The sequence below is a fragment of the Aulonocara sp. 'chitande type north' Nkhata Bay genome, linkage group LG9 (assembly GCF_057382095.1).
Source record: "Aulonocara sp. 'chitande type north' Nkhata Bay isolate Kocher_YH1m ecotype deep benthic linkage group LG9, A_spYH_male_GT1.1, whole genome shotgun sequence".
In the NCBI taxonomy this organism is placed as follows: domain Eukaryota; kingdom Metazoa; phylum Chordata; class Actinopteri; order Cichliformes; family Cichlidae; genus Aulonocara; species Aulonocara sp. 'chitande type north' Nkhata Bay.
The window spans coordinates 14,100,288-14,115,729 of NC_141352.1; the positions used below are offsets into that span (position 1 = coordinate 14,100,288).

The window sequence follows — 15,442 nt, forward strand, 5'->3', positions numbered from 1 at the left end:
CATGGGATTAAGTCTGGCAGTCCTGAGCAGCGGATGTATGTTGAATCCGGTGTTTCTTTCAAAATAAAAGAAGCAGCTACAGACTATAATAACAACGAAGAACGGCTCAGAGTACATTAGTGTATTTGCAAAGCTGAGTATAACTGGTTGCACAATGCTGTTTCAAAATTGTCATTGTCTCTGTGAGTTTAAATAATCTGTTACTTACCTGATAAACGAGCAACAGTTCCATTATTCTGAACCCAGGGCGGATGAATGGTTCACAGGTTTGTATCATTAATAGTTTTTGGTAACCTAATAAACCTAAAAAATTATGAAAATAAATATGTTGCAAATGTGTTATCTGAGTTTTTCCAACATTTATTGCATTGTTCCACCTTTTTTGACCCAGAAATGTTGCAGACCATCTTTTGCAAACTCTGAAAAGTATATTTTATCAATATTAATATCAATTAACAAATTAACTATTCTACATTCTACATTTCTTATTATAAAACAGCATATAAAAATATTTATTCAGATCTTTTGACATTATGTTTGGGTTCTTTTTTGTTTGTTTTGCTCTCACTTTGATATTTGCTAGATGTAACCTGTGTACAGTCCTGAATTTCATCCTTTTTTAGAGGGTGCCAAGAGGAACTGTGGCACTGCATGAGGAAGTCAGCAGTGGCAGGGAAGTATGTGAGGCTGGTGCCGTACATTTGTTAGGACAGCAAGACAGTGGTGAGGTGTGTGGTAGGCAAGATGGAACCTAGCGACATGGAGAGAAGATGTGATCTGGAGAGAAGAGGAATGGAAATCAGAAGAAACAAGACAGAAACTGTGAGAGTCAGAGGGAGACATTTGGAACCATAAAGCTGCAAGGAACAGAGGAATGATAATGAAGTTGGATGAGTTTACCTGAGGTCACCCATCCGAAACAATGGACAGATTTAGAGATGAGATAGTCTGAACATGTGCAGAGGAGGGATGCTGTATCTACTGGTGAAACGATGTTGACTATAGAGGTGGCTGTAGCTCAGGTGGCAGAGCAGGTCAGCCACTAATCAGAAGGTTAGTGGTTCAATCCCAGGCTACCAAATATCCTTGGGCAAGATACTAACCCCATGTTTGCTTACTGGTGGTGGTCAGAGGGCCAGTGTCCGGCAGCCTCGCCTCTGTCAGTGCGCCCCAGGGCAGCTGTGGCTACAATGTAGCTTGCCATCGTGAATGACTGAATGTAGTGTAAAGCGCTTTGGGTCCTTAGGGACTGAGTAAAGCGCTATACAAATGCAGACCATTTACCATAGAGCTGAGAGGGACAAGGAAAGAGAAAAACTTCAGAGGGGGTTTGTAGATATAGTGAGCGGGGCATGCAGGGGAGATGATCCGCTGTGGTGATCCCTAAGCATTTAGGTAGTCAAATGGCGACCCAATCTCTCCAGAGAAGAGCACACTATATTTGCTTTACTTTGACAAGTAATCATGCCAATAATTATTATAGGTTGTAAGTTTTTTGTTATCTTTTATCTTGATTTCATTTTAACTTTGCTTTTCATTCAGTTAGCTTCAGCTAGTTCCCAAAGTAGGTTTGATGGTTTCAGTTCAGTTTTTATTGTTTGGAAAATGTTTAGTTTTAATCTTTTGAAGTATTATTGTTTTTAGAAAATATACACTAATCTAAATCTATTATTGTTTTTTTAATTAACTAAAGCGTTTTTCACATATAGTTTAAGTATTTAGGTTGTTTTAATTCTGATTACAGGCAGCACGGTGGCACGGTGGTTAGCACTGTTGCCGCACAGCAAGAAGGTCCTGAGTTCAATTCCAACATCAGGCCGGGGTCTTTCTGTGTGGAGTTTGCATGTTCTCCCTGCGTGGGTTCCCTCCGGCTTCCTCCCACCGTCCAAAGACATGCAGCTTGTGGGGATAGGTTAATTGGATAATCCAAATTGTCACTAGGTATGAATGTGAGTGCGAAGTGTTGGCCCTGCGACAGACTGGCGACCTGTACCCTGCCTCTCGCCCTATGACAGCTTGGATAGGCTCCAGTGCCCCCCGCGACCCTGAAAAGGATAAGCGGAAGCGAATGGATGGATGGATAATTCTGATAACTTCAAATTGCTTACAAACTCTGTCCTACAACCCCAACCACCAAAACAGTAAAGGAGTTAAAAGTTGAATTTGATCCCGCTTTTATTTTGAAAACCCCCACCTCAAGTGCCGACGTACTTTGCGCAAGCTTTACGCGGATGGAGTGAAAATAATTGACAATAAACACATATCGTATGCCCCCGAAAAAGTGAAGGAGTCTTGTGCAGGAGTCGAAGCTTTCACATCATCAATGATTCATTTCAATCCGGAAGGTGTCGTTTGAAGCTTTGTAGGCGCTGACAGCTGTTTCGACCCGGGGGGAAAATGGAGCATATCCGAACGCCAAAGGTAGCTAACGTTTCTTGCTAATTGCAAATGGATGGGATACAGTCGGCAGCTGGGCCTTGTCTGTTTGCGATTTTGTTGGAAGGCTCGAGTCAGGCTCCGTTTTCTGGCCATCAGTGTTCAGAGTGAATTTGCGTGAATCAACGTTATAGCGTAACGGCTAGCAGGTGTCGCCAACGACTCCAAATGTCAGCAGACGTGGCGAGCATCAATGAGCCGTTTGTTTTTCCCGTTCATCAGGAAGATCGGCTTCCTCTATCTAATTTTACTACTTGCACGCTCTGCTATTTATTGCGACAGATATCCACCGTCAGTACAGTCATTGAATTCAGTATGATTGAAGAAGCAAGGAAAAGCCGGGCCATATCCAGCACAGACTCGCAGGGCTGACTTGGGCTGTACGTCAAATTGGGCGATCGCAGTTTTATCGTAAGCATAAAACGCCAAAACAGTGAGCTCACTGCCTGGGCTAAATCACTCCCAATAGACCAGATTTAAAGGAAAGCAACCAGCTGAAAAAGGCAAGACTCGAGGAGTGCTGCAGTACGAGTTTAGCCCTGCCAGGCCTGTACTGCTAGAAAATATACTGCTATGTGTGTGCACAGCAGTATATGCAAGAGCTGATCCTTTTAACCCTTAAATCATTGATCCTTTCAAATCTGATCTGCAGCCACTCAAAAACAACCAACAACCGCCAACAGTCCTAGTACATACTTCATAATCTTCATAATTCCTTTTAGTCTGCCATAAGGTGGCTCAGTGTGCTTAATTTTATCTAACGTCTCTGTTTTTGATCATATTAGGAAGCAGTATCACACGATTCTTGAGGTTCAATGACAATTGTGCTATTTGTCAGTGGGGAAAAAAAAAAATGCTGAGATCTGGCATGTAGACAGACGGGGAACACCCATGCAGAATGGGTGTTCCCCATTTTTCTCCACACCTCTCAGTGGTTTGTCTGGTTTAAAAGTCGGAGGAGATTATTATTTGCTGTTATAGTGTTTAAAACAAACAAAGAAAACAAGCTGCTTGTTGTAGCAATCAGGGTAGTTTAAGTTGCATAGGCATGTAACAGGATGAAACACAAATCCTAACATTAACTTCCCTATAAGATGGTATGAGGTCTCTGTCCTCCTTCTCTCTTCCCTTTCTCTCTAACCTGCTCTCAAGCACACGCATGTGGGCACACACACAAAAACAACTGACTTCCCGTATGTTCCAAGAAGCTGACTTATGACAGAGCCGCGACCCGCAGGTTGCTGAGCGACCGAGAGAGATTTGATCATCATATCTCAGCAAACGGAAACAAAGTGGAGGATGTCTGAGTCAACCGGAAACAGCTAATGTGATGAATCATGGATTCGGACAGCTAGTGCTAACAGCACTGCACAGTCCAAAAATCAGTGACTTTCCAAATGCACTTTGGCTATAGAGTGAAGGTGACAGGAGCTTTTATTTTGATATGTCTTGCATCTGTGATGCAGAAGGCAATAAAATACCGTAGATGCAACAGTGCAGAGCAAAGTCCAATGGTGATATTATTTGTTTGTTTTATATTGTTGTAACATCAGTCTCATAAAGATCTTTAAAAAGATTGTGCTGTATAAAACTGGTTTTATTCATTTATTTATTTTTTTCTAGGATGTAAACCAGAAGCACATTAAAGGTTTTTTTTAAAACCTGTTATAGCTATTAGACCCAAGCCTGTGTGAAAACTCGTGACTTGAGTAAATATATTACTCATTATATCTGCTATTCTGTTTGGGCGTTTGTGGTATTAGTGCAATCAGTTGCTACACTTTCACTGTTGCAGCTACTGAATATAAATTTTTGAGAAGGAAGTCAAAACAAAATGAACTGTGTTTGACTTTAAGCTAGATAAGATTGTTTAATTAAGAGGCAGGTGGTTTGTTTATTAAGGCAGTGGCAGCAAATGTCACTTGTGACTGCACTTATTAAAATTAAACTGGCAGCTGATAGTGAGGACCAGGTGGCCAGGATTAATTGGTGTGCTAGCCAGAACTGGTGCCAGTAATTTTTCTGTCAGGTGTCAACCCTGCTCGCAAGATGCCATCTCTTGTAGTCTCAGTGTATCCAGCAAGAGAAGCAAAGGGTGCTCCTGATTATTTAGATATTACCATTATGTGCATCTGTTTTTGCAGGTGGAGCAGGTGCGGCTGTTGGATCGCTTCAGCAACAAATCCGTTCATGGCACTCTGTACCTCACAGCCACGCATCTCATCTTTGTGGAGAGCAACTCTAACAACTCGGCCTCTGCTGGACATGAGGTCTGGGTGAGTAGTTTTGTGCCAACTATGCTGCCCATTAATGCAGGTTTCAGAGTGCTTGCATATGGATGTCACCTCTGCGAATACACTGTTGTGCAGAGGCATAACTGGAGGATAGCAAGTGCTCACAGAACTTTTACCTCCTGTTGCCAGTTTTCTATAAATTGATGATGCAGTTTCACACAAACCAAGTGTGCTCTTTAGACAATTTGGGCCTGTTTTTAGTCTAATAATGAATATTTATTACCCTGCAAATGTTTTTAATACACTCCTGTTTTAGCTCCTAGCCTTCATGCAGGTTTGTTCTGTGTGTGTGGTTTAAAACCCCCTTTTTCTAGGCTTTGTGTTTAGGTGTATGATTCTTGCTGGGGTTCAAATCCTGAACGAGGCCCCAATTGTTATAACCTGTATGTGTGTGACATAATAATAAATTAGGTGAGTCGAAGTCAGTATCAGCAGTGTAAAGTGGTGCATGGATAAGCTGGCAAGTGTATGAGACCTGGTGTGCAAGGAAAAAGCAAGTTAAGATAACCCAACGAAAGAACCAAACGAGGATGCAGAGGCATGAAGACAGCACAGGCACCATCACAGGACTGGAGTAAAGCACCAACAGGAGTGGAGACCGGCAAGACCTAGAGAGGTAGGGTCTTAAATAGCATCTCCTGAATCTCCACCCAGGCAACTCATGGAACCCAAAAACCACACATATGCAGAGCAAACCCGCATGAAGGCCTGGGGCCATAACAACTCCATCACTGAAGGAACCGTTGCAGTGCAATATTGCCATTGGCTGGTGGCAAAGCGATTCCTGTAGATGCCAAGACCTGGGTGGCATATGTTTTGAGCTCTCAAATCAAAACCAGAGGAATATATGCAAATGAAGGGCAAAACATACAGAAACTGGAAGTTCTGCCACATAAAGAACCATTAATGTGATCACTACAGGGAAGCCTGCAACCAGACAGTTTGTTTGCATGCGATTTGGGAAGGAGAGAAAGATTATGAAAGTTAATGTGTGGTAAGAGGAAGAGATAGAGTTTCAAAATGTGCACACGTAGTATTTGTCTGTGTGTGTTTTTCTTCCTGCCCCTGAAAGAGGATCGCTGTCAGTGCACTGTAAGAACTAGGTTAGTAACATCTAGCAGCAGCATTCTGGTTTGCTGATGGACTTATTTGTGCTGCAGTAGCGGCAAAGTGGTGGTGTTGGGTTATGCGAGAATTATGGGCGCGTGTTGCAATGAGCCTAGAGCAGGCACTGAAGACAAGAGGCTATTTAATATTGAGAAATTAGCTGCAACCGTTTAGAGCTCAGGATTTCAACACATGACTTGCAAGATTTTATTTCCTATATTGAGTTGTGATTTGTCAGAATGACTTCATAGCATCAACTAGCCCGGTTTAGTTGGTTTTACATTGTACAATTGGCATATACATACTTGCTGGAATGGTATTACTTCTGAGTGTGCACAATAGTGTTGCGCTGTATGAATCCTGTTTTTTTTTTTTTTTTTTTTAAGCACTAAGTATTTAGTGACTGGCCTACATGCCTTGTGCAGCAGAACCTGGGCCGTGACCTCTTTCCCACCATCCTTCCTGTTTTATGTGCATTACTTCCCTATGTGTGTCTGGCTCAGCGCTGTGTGTGCTGTAGAGTAATTTCAAAGTAACCGTTTGTGGTGTTTGTGTGTATCATAAAATATTAAACAGCATGTGAGTTACTGCCTTTCTCAACAACTGGTGAGATCAGCAATTAGCCTGTGTGTGTATGTGCACATGCGTGTGTGTCCCACTAGTCATTATCAATGCTGATCCATGTGCATCTTTATGATTTCTCTTGGTTGTGATACTCAAAATGCACTCATGAATATGGTGATGTGTGGCATCTGACTCTCTTGCCCTCTATACTTCTGGGTGATATTAAAATAATTCATGACTGAGCTGAGCTTTTTATAGCACTCTTCTGTTTAAATGCATGCTCTTGAACCCGATCCCCCCCCCCCCCCCCCAACTAGATCCCTTTAATATTCCAAATCTTATCTGTTCTTCATTGTATTCATATTGCAGATAACACTCTCACTGTCCACTCGTGTTCATTGATGCAAATGTCTAGCCAGCTAATCACAAGGCAGCAGCTCAGTGCATTTTGGCATGTAGGATTGTCAAGGTGGGCTGCTGAAGTTCAGAATGAGGAAGAAAAGTGATTTAACTGACAATGAATGTGGTTGATGTTGCCAGATGGACCGGTCTGAGTATTTCAGAAACTGCTGATCTACTGGGATTTCTCCTCAAAGCCATCTCTAGGGTTTACAGAAAATGGTCAGAAAAAGAGAAAATATCCAGTGAGTAGCAGTTTTCTGGGAGAAAATGCTTTGTTGATGCCAGAGATCCCAGAGGAATGGCCAGGCTGCTTTGAGCTGATAGGAAGGCAACAGTAGCTCAAATAACCGCTTGTTACAACCAAGCCGTGCATCTCTGAATGCACAACATGCGACTTTAAAGCCACAGCAGCAGAAGACCACACTGGGTACTACTCCTGTCATCTAAGAACAAATAACTGAAGCTACAATTCACACAAGGCCACCAAAATTGTACAACAGAAGACTGAAAAATGTTGGCAGATCTGATGAGTCTGCAGCATTCAGAGGGTAGAGTCAGAATTTGATGGAAATGACATGAAAGCATGAATCCATCCTGCCTTTTATCAGTACTTAGGCTGGTGGTGTAATATTGTAAGGGATATTTCTTGGCACTTTGGTCCCTTTAATACCAACTGATCTTCATTTAAACTTTGCAAGTCTTTAGTAGTTCATTGAGCCTCTTTAAATATGAAACTATTCTCTAAACTGAGGTTCCTAAAGAGTAAGGCTTTAATTTTGACATACGTGTTTTTTAAAGTGTGCATATACAATGAGTCCTAGAGTTGAAGAAAAACATTTGTATAACACACACAAAATATATTAGTATGTGTGTATGTTTTGTAAAATATAAAAACAGCACCAGGCTTTATTAACAATACGCTAATGTCATTGTTGGATAGTGTACTTTGTTTAAATTAGTGTATATCGACCCAGCCACTGTAAATCACCAGCCTCTCTTTTCACGTCTTCTTTTTGCCTCCTCTTTCCTTGTCTGCAGATTTTGCACCATCATATAGCCTCTGTGGAGAAGCTGTCCCTGACCACCTCCGGCTGTCCACTGGTAATTCAGTGTCGCAACTTCAGGGTGGTTCATTTTGTTATACAGAGAGAAAGAGACTGCCACGACGTCTACAGCTCACTGCTTCGTCTTCTACGGCCAGGTCAGCTTCGCGTTCTATTCGCTTTGGGCATTTCTCCTATCCACTTAATGCCTAAACAGAGATACATTGACATATTAAATAGTGCTTTCTCATCTGTCTGTGTTTAATGGGTTTCTCTCTGTTTTTCTTCTCTGCGCAGTATGCTATGAAGAGCTTTATGCTTTCTCCTACAACCCCAAACAAAATGACCAGCAGCGAGAGGAAGGATGGCAGCTCATCGACTTGGGGGCGGAGTTTGAGAGGATGGGCGTCCCCTGTGACCAATGGCAGCTCACTGATGTGAACAGGGACTACAAGGTAGGTAGTAAAATCCAACAAAGTCCTCTGCCCACTATAAACTGTATTTATTTACAGATTCTAAACATTGGTACCATCACTGTGATAGTAGTAGTATTTGTGATAGTATTGATATATTATTTACTATAAGTTGACTTATAGTATTTCTGTGTATTGGTCATTGCATGTCTGCATTATGGCTTTAAAAGTGCCAGAAGAACATACTCAGAAAGGGATGTAACTCCAAACGACCTCTGTAGCGACTGAGTAAACACAAAAGAGGAAACGACTGGGACAATAACTGGATTTATTTAAATGGATAAAAAACATTCCCGCCACGTGGTCACAGCAGATGGCAAAGTCCATTAGGCTGGCCTCTGCACTTAAACCAGCTCCACCTTCAGCTTCCTCTGTTGCTTAAACAGGGATAGGCTGGAGCAGCAGATGAAAACAGAAAAAAAGAATTACTGCAGCTTGTACAAGTCACTGACAAAATCATGTAAACCTAAAATGTGCAACATTGTTTAGTCTTTAGCTTAGTGTCATAATGTATTAAAACAAATTAATCCGAATAATTAAACTAATTGATTGTCAAATAACTTAATTGCAAACGAAGTTAATGTGAAAATGAGGTGGGCGTATGAAAGCTTACTCTGTATCTGATTTAAACAGATGAATATTACCAGAGTATTTCAGTTGTGTGGTTGTGGACAGCACCGTCACAGTGGTACAGTCTGGATTAGGGCTGTTGATATAACATATATATCGGATGACGATATAAAAACGTCTATCGTATCATTTTACGCTATCGTTTGTTTCGTGGTGTCGCAAAATAAACTGTTTACGGCAATATTTTTTCATCGTTTTGATGGTCACTGTAGTGGCTATATTAATTTCTTAAAGTTCTCTTTCTCTTATATTTTATATAACCACACTACAGACGGACAAGCGCCTGTTTTTATGCGTTGTCGTTAGCAACAACGACGGTAACAGCATCGGTGTCCGCTTGTTTATGTTCCTCATAAACCTTTCACAATAAAGCTCAAGATCCTGTTGAGACTTTTCAAAATAAACTGAATCACGTGAAAGAGCATATTATTTACGGATGAGAATTAAAAAAGAGCCGCCAGGTGCTAAAAAATAAACCTTAGACTTAAACGTTAGAACAGGCTTTTCCCCCCAGCACGCTGTGTAATAAATATTCACAAAGAATACGGCGGCTGATACAACTTATGTCTAAAAATGTACAGTTTCATGCATCGGTTAAAACACTCGACTCCAGCTACATGATGCGCAGCTGGAAACACTTCCCGCAAGACGAGCTGCCCGAGATTCACAGAATTTACAGAAAATGTTACATTTTTGTGATTTATGTCGTTATCAGGACGATAGAATTCTTATATCGGAATATGAGATTTTGGTCATATCGCATAGCCCTAGTCTAGATTCAGCTGGCATCCAAGTGATATCACACAGGCTGTCATTATTTGGGTTTAATGACAGCCTGTTAACATTATATCCAGGGGTGCACATAAGGGGTCCGCAGGTGCGCATTAGCTGTCAAAATAAAAGACGCGCACCAGATAAGAAGTTGCAACGCGCGTTTGCGTACATAAGATTTTCTGGAGGAGGACAGACATAGGTTTAGAACTCTAAAAGCTGTCAAAAAAGCAAGCTCCTTTAAGCAATTACTTTGGTGTTCCTCCACCTCCAAAGAAATGTCAGAAGGAGTCCGAACCGCAAAAGAAGCGCGTGTTCTCGGAAAAGTGGTTGCAGGAGGTGAGCTGGATTCAAACAAATGATGAACGCACAGAGATGTGGTGCAGAATATGCCGTGAAAATCCCACTCTAGCGGACAAAAACAGTGCTTTTATATGTACGCGAACTCTCGTTGCAGCTTCTTATCTGGTGCTCGTCTTTTATTTTGACAGCAAATGCGCACCTGCGGACCACTTATGTGCACCCCTGATTATATCACAGAAACCAGTTCGACGTTACCACATCTTAAACACTGTGCGCTGTGGTCCAGAAGAGGGTGCTGGAGCTTCACTGTTAGTTAGCTCCAGCCTTAGTGTGATGGACTACAGAGTCTTTGAGTCAAAAGTAAGAATTTGTCTGTAAAGAAGAAGAGCAGATCCCTGCTCACAGGCAGACTGTATATCATGTGCCTTTATAGATTGTAACATAGTAGCACGAGGCATTCACAAGGTACTGCTGTCTGAACATGGACATTAGTACATTTTTAATTCTTATTTTAGTTAATGGATTTTGTTTGTGACTTTTTTCAGGTGTGTGAGACATATCCACGGGACCTCTATGTTCCTGTCACCGCCAGTAAGCCTATCATTGTGGGGAGCTCCAAGTTCAGAAGCAAAGGACGCTTTCCTGTCCTCACTTATTTCTACCAAGAGAAGAAGGTACATTAAAACTGTGACCATTTACATACGCCAATATTTGTCTTTGGTCCAGTTTCTTTATTTAGCTCTCCTTGGCAAGTTGTTGAGTAGTTACTGAGCAAGATCAAAGTCCAAATCTTAATATTCCTAAGGCAGTACAAGCAAAATGGAAATGGGATTGCTTAAATTGAAAATAGGGTCAACTCTCTCGGTTATATCGAAGTGCAAATATCATGGGAATGAACCAGTGGGATTATATATTAACACGTGCAAAGTTGAGTTGCTTGGCCAAAGGTGGATTTACAGCAAAGCTCATAAAATGTCTAACACGGAAAGGATTTGTACTCCGCTTAACAAATTTGCATGACATCTGCTCATTCGATTTTTTTTTTTTTTTTTGGTGTGTTTGTGTATGGATGGAAATTTTGACCTTTCGCTGGCATTAGAAGAAACATCACCACATTACAGAAACGATTAGTAACCAAGGGTCTGTGAAATTTGATGGAATAGCTGCACTTTTTTTTTTCTTTCTTTAATTTTCTCGAACAAAACGTCAGCATCGCTGATGAACAAACCTTGCTTCCAAAGCAAGCGAGGGAAAGAACTCCCACACCCGAAATGTGCAGCATATTTTGAATTGTGATTTTCAGGTTAAACAACATTTAGGTGGGATGAGCAGTTAATGACCTAACATTCTGGGGAATCTTATTGTGTCAACTAGAAACACCTGACTTTTAGGGAAACAATGTAACTACTCAATGGCATTAACATCTAAGTAGTTACATTTATGGTGTTAGGTTAACCAAAAAAGTTTATGAGACTCATGTAGTTGTTCCATTATAGGCAACCATTAGAAGGAAGTAACACAGGCTCAGGTGTCCTGGTTTTAAGGTTATATTTAGATTTTTTTTTAATAACTTCTCGTTTTTACCAATGTACTCTCTTTACCCTGACAGGCAGCAGTGTGTCGTTGTAGTCAGCCTCTCTCTGGGTTCAGTGCACGATGCCTCGAGGATGAGAGCATGCTGCAGGCCATCAGCAAAGCCAATCACAACAGCCGATTTCTTTATGTCATGGATACCAGGCCGAAGGTAAGGTGGTGACGGCCAGGCAGTTTCTCAGAATAGCAAGCGTTGTTCATTAACTTTTAAAAATTTCTTGTATGTGTAAATGGGTTCAGCACTAAATGAATGTACTTTTGAAAACAGAGTTCAGAGCTCAAATGTGTTGTTGTTGTTGTTTTTGTTGTTTTTTTCCTGTCCTGCAGCTGAACGCGCTCGCTAACAGAGCAGCAGGTAAAGGCTACGAGAATGAGGACAACTACTCCAACATCCGCTTCCAGTTTGTTGGCATTGAAAACATCCACGTGATGCGGAGCAGCCTGCAGAAGTTGCTAGAAGGTTAAACATCTGCTACAGACAGAGGATTTTAAAAAAGAAAGAAAAGATGTTTACAAAAAGGCTTTTTTTTTAATGAATGTCAGTCAGTGCACAGTTAATCTTAAATTCCTTTGATCCTTTAGTGACTGGGACTCGGTCACTTTCCATGAGTGACTACCTGGTGGGACTGGAGAGTAGTGGCTGGCTTCGGCATATCAAGGCGATAGTAGATGCTGCTGTCTTTCTCACCAGGGTAAATGTTTTCTGGTTATACTTCTTTAACTGTATTCTGGTGGAAGCTGATAAAAAAGTCATTGTTGTTTTAAAAACCATATTTCTGTGCCATCTGTCTGTTCTCTTAATCCCAGGCGGTGACAGTTGAAGGAGCCAGTGTTTTGGTTCACTGCTCAGATGGATGGGACAGAACCGCCCAGGTCTGCGCCCTAGGGGCGCTGCTCATGGACCCTTACTATCGTACAATTAAAGGCTTTATGGTACCAGCCACAGACGCGTGATGTTGAACATGCAGATACTCAGATGCTCCATGTTCTCTACTCTTCACTCTTTGTTTTTCTTCTAGGTACTGATAGAGAAAGACTGGATCTCTTTCGGTCACAAGTTTGCAGACAGGTGAGGTTTCAACTGGAAAATGTGAAGCACTGCATTTGCTCCAGTTCACAGTCGCAAGTTCATATTATTCTATACGTGGATTGTATGCTCTCAGGTGTGACCAACTGGACGGGGATCCAAAAGAAGTGTCTCCTATTTTCACTCAATTCCTCGAGTGCGTCTGGCAGCTGACTGAGCAGTTCCCACAGGTGAGTGGGAGAGTGCAAGCTACGTGAGATTTATATTTATTTCCTATGGTTTTTTTGCTTTTATTTATCCACAACTCCCCGTTTAGGCGTTTGAGTTCAGCGAGTGGTTCCTGCTGCAGATCCACGAACATGTTCACTCCTGTCAATATGGAAACTTCCTTGGTAACAATCAGAGGCAGAGAGAAGAGTTGCAGTAAGTCAAAAACACAGATTTATGTAACTGTTGACGGTTGAAATACTTTCTAATGTCAACTGTGAAATCTATCAGTCTGTCAAGACAATCTCTTTAAAAGATCTGTGCGTCAAGAAAGCCACACCTGGATTTGTTGTCACTGAGTTTGCAGATAACCAGAAGTGATAAAAGACATATAATGTGTAATCCTTCTTTTTAGTAGAAGACAAATAGATTAATTACTATATTGTGAGCTTCTGTATGCGTGTGTGTGAACCAACCATTGGACTATGTCGATATGCTCCCATGTGTCTAACTGCTGTTCTGGGTTGCAGACTAAGAGAGCGGACTCACTCCCTGTGGGCATTTCTAATGAGCGAAAAACGAAACCACCTGAATCCGTTCTACAGCCCTGCGTACTCCGAAGCACATCCTGTGCTCGAGCCCTCCACCCTGCCTTATCATTTCAAGTCAGTACAGCTTGCTCCCCTTTTGGTTGCTGCTTATATCTAGAAGTAAACCCTAAAGGATCTTATCTACATGTGTAACATTGTGATCACCAGGTTCTGGAGGAGTATGTACCATCAGTTTGACCGATCCATGCACCCTCGTCAGTCTATCCTGAAAACCATTTTGACTCTGAAGGAGAACAGTCGTAAGGCAGAGAGCACGCTGCAAGCACTGGAATCTGTGAGCACATTATTGCATATTGTCATATTCCTAAGTTTTAAGCTTGATCTTAATTTTGAGTATTTAAATGACTGCATGAGTATTTTTAATATATAGTATTTACAGTATAGTATTTGTATTTGAGTATTTAGATGCACTTTATATTTGGAATATGTTGTTTTATATACTTAACTGTCGTATCATTCAGAGGCTGCAGCAGCTTGGTGTAGTCCCGGTTGCAACATCCGACCCCCCCGCACCTCCTCCCACAAGAGATCAGCTCTCCAACTCCCACAGCCTCCCGCCACGTCCCGACTCCCTCATTCTGGGAGCGCCCATCAACCACAAAGAAGTGCAGCGTCACGAGGAAGAGGATGAGCAGGAGGAGGTGGGTGAGGAGGCCACTGAGAGCACAGATACAGAGCGGACAGTAGAGGGCAGCAGTGGCACCGAGAGCAGGAAGCAGAGTTATGGAGAACTGGAAGGGACGTATAACAGTGATCTGGTCAAAGAAGAGCCAGCTGTTGTCAGCCTGGAGTTTGGTGTAGCACGTATGACCTGCTAAAACCAAAAAAACAGGGATTGTGAGAGACTGAGGGACATGAGCAACTAAGTAAGAGAGCATACTGAAACTGTGTGTGTGTGTGTGTGTGTGTCTGTGTGGGTGTGTGAGAGAGAGTGGGAAGCTGTTGCTCTGTGTGGATTATGTGCCGATTTACGCATTGGTCCTGAATGGGCTGAATGGATGAAGTTGTGTGTCTGTATAGTCTAAAATCTCTATGGAAAGCCTCATTATTATGTCATATACTGCACTTACAGTGGGAAAAAAAAAAGCTTGTTTTCTTTTTTTTTATTAATGAATGTTGAAAAAGCACTATAAAAAATTAATGAATCGGGTAAGAAAAATAAATGAATCAAAAAACAAAGAAAAAAATGTCGTGTCTTGTAATTTGTACAGTCACGTTGTGCATTTTTGAAATACATGGCCTTGATATTCTTCACACGAAAATGCAGAAAATCCCAGTTTTGGCTCATGAAATGTTTCATTTCATCCAAAGGCTGAAATCCAGCCTAATCTGATCATGTTGGTGAGCTGACATTCCTCTGGTCTGAGTGATTTAAAAAATAAATAAAATCAGTGTAGAGAAAAAAACATTTGTTTGAAACTGTTTGCTGACAGAATAGACAGTTTGTTGACGTCATTTCCAAGAAAACGCACATCAGGTTATGTCGTTGGCAACACCAGAAGGTTTCAGAGGGATTTTTCATTATGACCTATGTTACACCCCGGCCTAGGCAACCGGGGTGCAACGTAGAAAAACAAAGATAAGGAAAATAAAACCACGAAGGCTCTCTACCAAAATCCCAAAACGAAAATATCCCATGACGAAAGTATTAACAAACCCATTCACAACTATTTACAACAAACTATTTATTTACAACATAACACCAAACTATTTACAACACGGGGGAGATCGCGACCATGACACACTGAAACACAAGGCTTAAATACATAGAGGGAGCAATCAGGAAATGGACCACAGGAGGGAAACACAGCTGGGGCAAATTAGAACTGACGAGACAGGGAAAATGTAAACTGAACACACTAAGATAACACAGACTTTCAAAGTAAAGCAGGAAATACATAAGTCATGCAAAAACAAAACACTGACACACCGAAACGTAACATTTCCCCCCACCCAAAAATCAAACATGTAACCCCAAGTG

The 15,442-nt window shown here is 41.6% G+C and overlaps 1 protein-coding gene across 1 annotated transcript; it reads left to right on the forward strand.

Moving 5' to 3' along the window:
- The first annotated feature begins 2,206 nt into the window (after positions 1 to 2,206).
- mtmr6 (myotubularin related protein 6) lies at positions 2,207 to 14,648 on the forward strand. The gene is made up of 15 exons (XM_086305993.1): positions 2,207 to 2,421; positions 4,581 to 4,712; positions 7,842 to 8,004; positions 8,144 to 8,301; positions 10,569 to 10,697; positions 11,633 to 11,767; positions 11,944 to 12,076; positions 12,199 to 12,308; positions 12,424 to 12,549; positions 12,636 to 12,685; positions 12,780 to 12,873; positions 12,960 to 13,066; positions 13,381 to 13,515; positions 13,609 to 13,735; positions 13,923 to 14,648. Exons 1-15 carry the CDS (start codon positions 2,398 to 2,400, stop codon positions 14,277 to 14,279), a joined length of 1,980 nt encoding a protein of 659 aa, XP_086162119.1. The 5' UTR covers positions 2,207 to 2,397; the 3' UTR covers positions 14,280 to 14,648.
- Positions 14,649 to 15,442: the final 794 nt, after the last annotated feature.